We start from the raw sequence: 11,037 nt of genomic DNA, 5'->3' as shown, positions 1-11,037 counted from the left end.
GCTGCTAATATCTAGTCACGCATACTTAAGGCGTGCTAATTAACTCCATTCTCGCGATTAAATTTTTTGGCCAGCCCTTAAGTACCGTAGACTTTGAAGGCTAAGTGTTAGGGGTTAAAGTATGAAATTGCCGATTTGAACTGAAAATTTGAAATTCGTTTTTTTTCAACATAATATATGTTTAGTCAAAATATCTATCATTATTATCAATACATTGCTGCCATCTAATAGGAAGGTCATTTATGCCATTGCGATATAACTCTGCTGATCTAGATTCTACAAACTGTGTGAAAGCATTTTGTACTGCCTCCTGGAAAGAAAACTTTTTATCACGTAGAAAATTGTCCAAATCACGATAAAAATGGTAGTCCGTTGGAGCAAGGTCTAGCGAATATGGAGAGTGACGAATGGTTTTTAATTGCATGTAGAGTTAAAACAGTTTCTCGTGCTGTATGAGGTCTCGCGTTATCATGGAGCAATAATAGTGAAGATCAATTCATGAGTCATGGATGTTTCACTGCAAGTTTTGCTGGAGTTCGGCACAGTAAACATCCGCCGTTATTGTTTGACCAGATCAGAGAAAGCTATAGTGAATAACACCCTGCTGAGACCACCAAACAGTTACCATTACCTTTTTATTGGTAAGCTTTGCTTTAGGACACTGTTGCGGCGTTTGACCTGGGGTCAACCATAACATTTTTTCGCTTAAGGTTATCGTAAAGAATTCACTTTCATCACATGTCACAATTCGATCCAATATTCCTTTATTTCTGCAACGATTCAACAGGGTAACACAAGTTTCAACACACGTTTCTTTCTGCAGATCAGTAAAATCATGAGGCACCCACTTTTCATATTTTATATATTATTGATTTGACGCAAATGAGTCAATATTGTTGATAAGGTAACGCTAAACCATGCCGCTAATTCCTGGGTAGTTTGGCTTCATTTGGCACCATCTCTTTCGATTCATTGTTATTCACATGTGTGAGCGGTCTTCCACGTGGTTCGTTCTTCAAATCAAAATTTCCATCACGAAATCTTTTAAACAAAAATCGCACGATGCGTTGATTAGCAGTTCCCTCTCCAAACGCAACATTGATATTGCGAGCTGTTTCTGCAGCGTAAGCAGCGTTAGTTCCGCGTCGTATTAAAAAATCACTCGAATTTTCGAAATATCCATCATTCTGATCTAAGCTGAATAAAAAAAACGACTGAAAATCTATACTTAATCGAATGTTGCATATTTTTAAAAGAAGAACCTCATACCACCATTTGAAAAAAGATTCACTCAAAAATCTCGAACCATGAAGGTTCTATGTCAGTTCGAAGTAACTATTAAAATAGAAATTTCATACCCCTATTACTTAGGCGTCACCCCCGACAGAGCGATGACACTCGATCCCCACATTAAGTCAATACGCGACCGAGTCGCGTTCCTATTCGTTCGAATCTGCTTATCCCATGATCTACAAGCGAACTTAATTATCTCTACGTAACAAGATGACTCTCTACAAGACTTATATACGTTCCGTCATGACCTATGTAAGTGTAGTGGTCGCTCACGCGGCTCGTTTGCACATAATTCTCTCCCGGTTATACAATCGAAACGATACCAATATATAATAAAGTAGCGTCAAAAAGCTACTTCGGCAAAGCGACGCGACACGATAACCCTCTTATCGTGGCCGCCGCTAATTAAAATTATCAGGCCCCGGCGACGGGGCAAGACAAAGCCGCCGTCGCCCAAATCATCTGTGCTTTTAGGCTCCTCAAGCGCCTTTTTTTCCTAAGCTAATGGTCTTGAGTGACCATTTCAGCGTAGCCTATACTAGTAGGTGAGCTCACGGGGTTCAAACCTGACGTCATTGCTAACACTAACCCTAGCAAGAGCAGAGGCGGATTATTCGTAAGGCAAACTAGGCACGTGCCTGCCACACTAGGGGCGTGTAGTTACAAGGAGCGCGCAGGCTCAGAATTTTTAAATAAATAAAGAAAATAACATATCGACGATTAAGAACTAAATGCCTGAACTAAATGTCCTGATCTACTAAAGTCTAGGGTATGATGATACGACGTCATCGTAATTGCAAAAACAACTAGTCAAAATTTATAGTATTATGATGGCCATTTATGGCCGGTACAGGGGCGCCGATAAAATGTTGCCTAGGGCGCTCTGGACCTTTAATCCGCCACTGAGCATGAGTAGTGCTTCGCAAAATCTACCAAAGGATCGGAAACGCGACCCACTGAGAAGATCCGGCGAGAAACTCAGTGGGCTGTGACTGAAGGTTAATTTACCTTCAGTCACCTGCAACCTGCACCTTCAGTCAGAGCCCTTCGTCGCAAGCGACGGGTTCGACGAGAACGATGACCGGCGCTTGAAGTAGCTAAAAGCACCGTTAGTGGATCGAGAGGATCCGAAATGACGTGTCAACCCTACAGCAGAATCGTATTTTGCAATAAAACGAACATTACAAATAGCATTTTATTTTACACAGAATCTACATATCTACAGACTAGACTAATAATAACATTACGCTGTGGCCGCCACGGGCTCGTCTTCGTCATCGCTATCATCTTGAACCTCTTTCGAGAGTGTTCTATCTACGAACACGAACGGATCAATCATTAATTGCTCCGTAGATGGAGGACTTACCAACAGGCATCTGTAAGTAATTAATTGTTTTAAATTTTTGCGTTGACTAATTACTACTGAACAATTTTGATTACTGTCTAAAGCAGGATGGCGCCACTGTGCCATAGAGGTGTATAATTTTGAAGGTTCCGTAATTTATTATTACTAGTATTAACGTAATTATCATCGTTCGACCATAATCAGTGACGTATCAAGATTTACATTAATTTCATTTTAATTTGGTCTTAGACACTAAATTTTCATACAATATTCTTTTATAAATAAAAATTCACTCTTAACTTTCCTGTTGAGTGTAGTTAATGTATACTAAACAGATCAATTTCTGCCCTCACATCAAATACATCAAATATTTCTTTTATATCTAATTTAATTATTAGTAATTAATTACCTTGTTACGAAGAGCCCATCTCTCTTGGGGCGGACAGCCTGCACGTCTTTTAGCAATTTTCCAATATTTTCAGCCACTTGCTTTGGTTCCATATTTAACTGAAATTGTTTGAAAATGCACTGACTATACACTGTGAAACGAAGATTAAGTACCTTATATGCTATTTTTATTATTATTTTATTTTTCTTTGGGCACATAATGCGATCCCCATTGCACGGCCTGGAGAAACTCATCATTCTTGGACAAATGGAGGAGAAGCGCACTAGAGGAAGAGCGCCAGCTAGATGGGTGGACCAACTCAAGGAGGTGTTTTTTTTTTTACTGCTAGATGAGTGGACGAGCTCATAAGTTCTAAGGTCTCAAGTATAGTTACAACGGCTGCCCCACCCCTCAAACCGAAACGCATTAATGCTTCACGGCAGAAGTAGGCAGGGTGGTGGTACCTACCCGCGCGGACTCACAAGAGGTCCTACCACCAGTAATTACGCAAATTATAATTTTGCGGGTTTCATTTTTATTACACGATGTTATTCCTTCACTGTGGAAGTCAATCGTGAACATTTGTTGAGTACGTATTTCATTAGAAAAATTGGTACCCGCCTGAGATTCGAACACCGGTGCATCGCTCAACACGAATGCATCGGACGTCTTATCCGTTAGGCCACGACGACTTCATGTGACTGGAGGCCAGATATGGGGAGCGGTACATATGGCGCAGAACCGGACCGAGTGGAGAAGATGGACATACAGTCACGATCCTCAGCATTGAGGGAACGACCAGAAGAAGAAGAAAAATGCTATTTTATTGCATACAATAATACATTATTAAAGAATAAGATAACAGACAAAGATACTACATTATTAAAAATACAATAATATAATTCAACGAGGATAAGTCACAAGATATGAGTAGTTCCCTCATAAACTGCACTAAACTAGTTAACACACAAATAGGGGTATTAGTTTAAGATGAACTCAAAATAAATACATATTAAATTTGTTTAAGCTCATTAGTCATACTCCTTTAATTTCCACAGCTAAACCTTACCCGGCCAACTGGTACTTCTACAGATCCAAAACTCGGTTGTGCTTCGTCTTTTATTACTTTATATTGGATACCTCCAGCAAACTTTTTCACCAACTCCTTCAGATTAGGGTCCAGGGTTCCAGACCTCACGTTAGGGAACCGCTTCTTCATGAGACCACGGATTGGCACTAAATCCGTCAATATGTTTGGATGGGCTACAACGTAATCATATTCAAATAATTTGATCTGACCATCCTGGAAACAAATACTTGGTTCACTTAAATAATTCTTACCGTATTCACTAACATGCAATTTTGTGTCAAGCTGTGTTTATCAATAAGCTATTGAAAACTCGGGGTCTGCAGAGGGACTTCAGTTCTCTCTGTATTTTGTACCGAATGTTCCATGGGGAGTGCTCTGAGGAATTGTTTGGGATGATACCGGCATCTCGTTTTTACCATCGCACCGCCCGCCACCGGAGTAGAGTTCATCCATACTACTTGGAGCCACTGCGGTCATCCACAGTGCATTTCTAGATATCTTTTTGCCACGTAACATCTGGCTTTGGAATGAGCTCCCCTCCATGGTGTTTCCCGAGCGCTATGACATGTCTTTCTTCAAATAAGGTGAACAAAAAATCTACAACATCATTTTTTATCATACAAACTTAACTTATTATGGATATAACAAACCTGTATCTTCTTAATAATATCTGTGCCTCCAGCCACTGTAGCACCTGCATCTTGTAATTCTTTGATTAACTCTGCTCCTTTACAGAATGCAAGAATAGTGCGCTCTTCTTCTCTTGGGAAAGGATGAGGCAGCAAGGACAAACGAGTGAAACTATCCATGAATCGAGTCTATGAAAAAAATTACATATTTCAAATAATTTCGTAAATATAAATAGGATTTTTTTGATGTTTCACGACTTGCAGCTGCTTTTGTCTTGCGTGAGTAAATGTTATTTAAAATCTACTCTTCTCAATCAAAATATGCCACATTTGATATTGTCAATACAGTAACCAGCAGCTTGGCTCTGCCCCGGCATTAAATGATGGTAACCACACATCAGGTGGGTCGTATGCTCGTCTGCCTACAAGAGCAATAAAATAAATCTGGTGTATTTCCATCCCCTACGTAAGTGACAGGATGTCATTATTTTGATTTAAATATGTGTCATGTGTTCACAAACATTGGGTTCGCATAGAAACATATTCTAGCTTTAATATTCTACAGCCCTAATATAATCATCTAATAATTGCTACTATCATTACTGTTTCGAACAAAAGAACTCAACACAGTACCTGCTTTATACCAGTCATGTTAAATTCAATTTTTGCAAAGATGAAGGCATCAGGTGCATTAAACATGGTCGGGTGGTGGGTCTCCTGGTGGGCTTTGACTGCATCCTCAGCCGTGTAGACCACCCATTTGTAATACTTCATAGGATACACATCGTCGATGGGTATCGCTTTGTGCTCATCACTGAAATGCTTGTTCACCACTGTTTTAACTACCCTGAAATTTTATTATGATACTATTATACACATGAATATATCTTATACCTTTAAACGAGCAATTCTTGTATATTAATATATATATATATATATACATATATATAATTTGAATCTCAGAAACGGCTCCAACGATTTTCATAAAATTTAGTTTAAAGGGGATTTCGGGGGCGGTAAATCGATTTAGCTACGATTTATTTTCAGAAAATGTTGTTTTAATCGTGTTTTCAATAATCCTCTTCCAGACATCTATTGGCGAATAATAATACTATTTTTAAAGACACAATAACACTAAAGGTATTTCAGCAGATGGCGTTGTTAATACACCCGAAAAACACAATTTATAAAAAAAAAACCGATCAAAGCTCATCGTCTAGTGATTTTAATAGCAGCTGATTTTGCCGTTTTCTATTCATAGCTCTCTTTCATCTTTTCTCTATTTGTATATGTCAGTGTGAGGACAAATAATTAAAATAATTAAATGAGCTACTCATGATTAGTTTTTAGTGATGTGTCAAGTCACATTATTAGTCCAGACTTTAGTTTTAATATAATTTGGGCCATCCAATGGCATTTAATAAAGAGTTGAATATGAACTGCGATCATACCTCTAGAATACTGTAAACTGCTGCTAGCGAGCAAGTTTGTTTTTCTATTTTTAAACACAAGCTACCTCCCTTACAACCATGCTTTTTAAAAACAAGCAGTACATTAATCCTCGTAGCAGTACATTAGTCGTCGTGGCCTAAAGGATAAGACGTCCGGTGCATTCGTTGTTGCGATGCATCGGTGTTCGAATCCCGCAGGTGGGTACCAATTTTTCTAATGAAATACGTACTTAACAAATGTTCACGATTGGCTTCCACAGTGAAGGAATAACATCGTGCAATAAAAATCAAACCCGGAAAATTATAATTTGCGTAATCACTGGTGGTAGGATCTCTTGTGAGTCCGCACGGGTAGGTACCACCGCCCTGCCTATTTCTGCCGTGAAGCAGTAATGCGTTTCGGTTTGAAGGGTGGGGTAGCCGTTGTAACTATACTGAGACCTTAGAACTTATATCTCAAGGTGGGTGGCGCATTTACGTTGTAGATGTCTATGGGCTCCAGTAACAACTTAATACCAGGTGGGCTGTGAGCTCGTCCACCCATCTAAGCAATAAAAAAAAATAAAAAAATCCTCCATCATATATTACATGGTAAATATTTTGATTACATAAGAATGTAACAATTACAAATGATTTTAAAATTATGTATCCTTGATAAATTAGTATTTCTATTCCTTTATGATTAGCCATTTGGCACCATTGTTCAATTGCAAGTGCAACTTAATTTTTATAAGTCACACTAGGAACATATTTTGTGCTGTAAGTTAATAATCTTAATATATATAAATCACTTGTCACATTGTTTGTCCACGATGGACTCCTAAACTACTTTATCGATTTTAAATTCAATTTGCCACCGTGTGCAGTTTGATCCAACTTGAAAGATAGGATGGTTTTTATTTCGATTAATGGTCGCAATATTTATCAATTAACAATAAAATGATTTCTTATGTTGATTTTTGTTATTAATTGTAAATTTCATAAGTCTAAAACAGATGGCATCTTAAACTAATTTTTACAGGCAATTGTAATACTGTCTGACATTAATATCTCATAGATGGCGCTGTGTTAAAAATACCAACGTTTCACATAAACTACAATTTAATGGCATAAACACCATGTGTTGCTGAGGCTAAAGTATAAGTGAAATTTATTTCGTAGTAAGTTCAATACAGTGAAATTCAATTGTTCTTACTTTGTAAAATTTTGGTATTAGTATAGCCGGCCACATGTTATTTAGAAACAAAAACCTTAGCCACAGCAATGTGTGGCCGGGTCTGCTAGTAATAATTTATATATATATTAACCAATGGTTGGCAGCTTTATATTGCATTAACATTACCTATCTATGTTCACAGTTGCTTTGCAGTTAAATTAGAAACTCACTTTCTCCCTCTTTGATTGTGCGGAATGAAACCAACTTTTGTGACTTCAACTTGAATTTTTTTTGCACGTGCCTTAGCTCTTGTACCTTTTCTGGCTGCGTAGAATACCGTTCCTGTGTTTATGGATCTCTAAAAATTATATAATTTATTATGCAATGTGACAGAATGCACACAGTTTTTTGAAATTATTTCTGACAGTGAAACATCATTTTAAATCTGTAAGTTATGAGACAATTTAAAAGTACCTGTAAAGGTCTATTTGAATAAAAACCAGTTTGATTTTGAGGGCCTTACACCGATCCATACTTTTGTTTTATTGAGTCTGTTATCAATCAAGGACAAAATAAGACAAATCTTTGGGATATTAGTTCAATACAATGGCAGAATATAATCATTTATTTCAACTTGGAGGTGATGTAACAGGCTTATATATATTTATGAGGCGAATTAGTGGTAGATCATCAGCCATAAACATGCATAGGTCTCAGTGGAGACCACACCGAAAGAGCGAGCAATAGTAGGTGTCACATAACTATCAGTAAGTTTTTACTGGAAGTAGGACCTCTTGTGAGTCCGCACCGGTAGGTACCACCACCCTGCCTATTTCTGCCGTAAAGCAGTAATGCGTTTCGGTTTGAGAGTGGGGCAGCCGTTGTAACTATTCTTTAGACCTTAGAACTTATATCTCAAGGTGGGTGGTGCATTTACATTGTAGATGTCTATGGGCTCCAGTAACCACTTAACACCAGGTGGGCTGTGAGCTCGTCCACCTATCTATGTAATAAATAAAAATGTTTTTGCTGGACTTTATCAAAAACCTTCTAATCACAAAAAAGGCCCTACAAAAACGTCTAGGCAGAGAATCTAAGCAGCCCTATAGTCATTAATTTATTTATTGATTAAATAAAATAAAAGGTTACTTGGTTATGTTGGGACTTACAATAGTTGTAATATTTTTGTGGGCTGAAGTGGTATTGGTCAAAAGCAAACCTGAAAAAGAAATGTTTTTTTACACAAAACATCTCAACATTCACTTAATTAATAGAAAAAGCTAAACGTACGGAAAATAGTCCCAGCCATGGTTAAGCAGATTTTATTTATATGATTTCAGATTTATCTATAGTTTTAATTTTGTTTTGTGTATTTTCTATGGACCCAATGTTGTGTACTTTTTAAATTTTAATAAATAATATTAAAATAATTTGTTTAGTTTTTCAGGTTAACCATAATGTAGTAGTAGTTTTATTTTTCCAAATGGAAAGGCAAGGATATCACACCATACAGTCTAATCTTTTATAATTTTTTTTATGAAATATGATTTTATGAAATGAAATGAAGTTGATTAATATGAAAAATGGCATGAAATGAAATTGAGATGAGATGAGATGATATGGGATGAAATATAATCTCAGTAAAATGATGGTCATTTACTGAGACTCTTTCGGTGGATTTTTTTGGAGGATCCTACTAAATGGAGCATATTTTCCTACATTTGTGCACTTTCACAGATACTAAACATTAATAAACGTTAATAAGCCACCTTTATTACGCATTTAAACTTGAAGAAACACTTAACATGACAAAATAATAAATACAAAAAATAATAAAACACAATCAGACACCAAACGGCCTGGCCACGGGGATCGGCGGTGCGAACAGCGAAGCGGTGGGCGAGGCGACCATTCGCGCAGCACCGTTTGCAGGCCACGGGTACTCACGTTCGCCGCCGCGACTAGTAAGGAAGTCCGACAGCGAAATGTCTATATCGAAATTATCTCGATATTGCTTACAAATTAATAGTTTTTTGGTTCAGGACCTATTATTTGGAAAAGATTGTGAAGTACATGATTTGAATAAGAATCGGAGTATACCTATAGATGGAGAATTCCACAAGAAGTACGAGAAATACTTTGGGTGGCTAGACTTCCAAATAGCTGGTCTAGCTAGTATTTCAGCTATTTTATTTTTTTATTGCTTAGATGGGTGGACGAGCTCACAGCCCACCTTGTGTTAAGTGGTTACTGGAGCCCATAGACATCCACAACGTAAATGCGCCACCCACCTTGAGATATAAGTTCTAAGGTCTCAAGTATAGTTATAATGGCTGCCTCACCCTTCAAACCGAAACGCATTACTACTTCACGGCAGAAATAGGCAGGGTGGTAGTACCCACCCGTGTAGACTCACAAGAGGTCCTACCACCAGTAATTACGCAAATTATTATTTTGAAGATTTCATTTTTATCACACGATGTTATTCCTTCACCGTGGAAATCAATCGTGAACGTTGAGTGTTGTTGAGTACGTATTTCATTACAAAAATTGGTACCCGCCTGATATTCGAACACCGGTGCATCGCTCAACACGATTGCACCGGACGTCCGTTAGGCCACGACGACTTTAAAAATATAAAATAAAAAATAAATAAAAAATATAAAAATTTCGGCGTTAATTTTTCGCGGCGAAAACAACTAAACTCATTTAATCACTGCACTATTCGCCGCGACTACCGCTCGACTCCGTGGCTCGCGCCGTCCGTATTCATGCATTTGTTTTGCTCGCCCGCCGCATCGCGCGATTCGCTCGGTACATTTCGCCGGTCGCTTCGCCGGTCGCCGGTGCGCGTGGCTTGTTAGGTACATTTCTATGCGCTTGTTTTAGTCGCTAGACGCTTCGCCGTTCGCACCGCGCGAATATTCGCATCGGCGAATGTCCCGTGGCCAGGCTGAAACAGTTCTAACACCGGTCACTCACATGCGCACGAATACACAAACCCGCAAGTGTCGGACGACATTTGCGAATGATTATGCAAAGTTTTCGCTTCATTCGTGGTTTTCCAAGCGGTGTCGGTTTTTTAACAAACATCAAAGCGCGCGAACCTCGAACCTTCGCGTAGTCTCCCACACATTCGCTTGCCCAGTTGCGCCGACGATTGCGAAGGTAACGGACGTATCGTCATTTTCATAGTTCGTGACGTCTACTGTGTAGCGTATCTTCATCAAAAGAAATCCCATAAAAACAGCATGGCTGTTAATGATGTCTGGGAAAGAATTCAAAACTCTTTTTCTTTTCAATGTTCTATTGATGAATTAAAAAGGAGGAGAAATTCGTGAGACATTCGTAAACAAGTGTAGGAAGAAGCGCAAACGGGTTCGCAAATTGAGTATGCGAACCCATTTGCACAGCCGCTAGGTTTGCGAATGAATGTTTGACGGCCCTTCACATGCGCGCAAACATTCGTACAATGTACGAATATTTGCGCGCATGTCAGTGGCCGGCATAAGGGAATACGCACGTCTAATATTTATTCACGAATATAAAATAAAATTAAGAGAAAAATTAAATAAAAAGTGTAAGGTTGCATGTTATTTTTTCTTGAAACTTTTTGCTTGAAAACTATAAGCAACTTGGCATTATGGGCGACGTTCTTGTACCTGTTAACTTCGGTCAAAGAAAT

The 11,037-nt window shown here is 38.3% G+C and overlaps 2 protein-coding genes across 2 annotated transcripts in view; one reads left to right on the top strand and one right to left on the bottom strand.

Annotated features, from left to right (window-relative positions):
• Positions 1 to 11,037, top strand: part of LOC101736572 (mitochondrial pyruvate carrier 1) — a 497,008-nt gene that overhangs the window by 431,746 nt on the left and 54,225 nt on the right. The window lies entirely within an intron of this gene.
• On the bottom strand, positions 2,475 to 8,865 carry LOC101736359 (large ribosomal subunit protein uL1). The gene is made up of 8 exons (XM_004926792.3): positions 8,643 to 8,865; positions 8,522 to 8,571; positions 7,583 to 7,710; positions 5,379 to 5,592; positions 4,767 to 4,934; positions 4,096 to 4,329; positions 3,048 to 3,145; positions 2,475 to 2,669 (listed from the first exon to the last, which is right to left on the bottom strand). The coding sequence occupies exons 1-8, from the start codon at positions 8,659 to 8,661 to the stop codon at positions 2,537 to 2,539; spliced, it is 1,044 nt and encodes a 347-aa protein (XP_004926849.1). The 5' UTR covers positions 8,662 to 8,865; the 3' UTR covers positions 2,475 to 2,536.

The sequence above is a fragment of the Bombyx mori genome, chromosome 6, assembly GCF_030269925.1.
Source record: "Bombyx mori chromosome 6, ASM3026992v2".
Classification (NCBI taxonomy): Eukaryota; Metazoa; Arthropoda; class Insecta; order Lepidoptera; family Bombycidae; genus Bombyx; species Bombyx mori.
The sequence above is the reverse complement of the archived record's forward strand: the minus strand, read 5'-3'. Positions and strand labels throughout refer to the sequence as shown.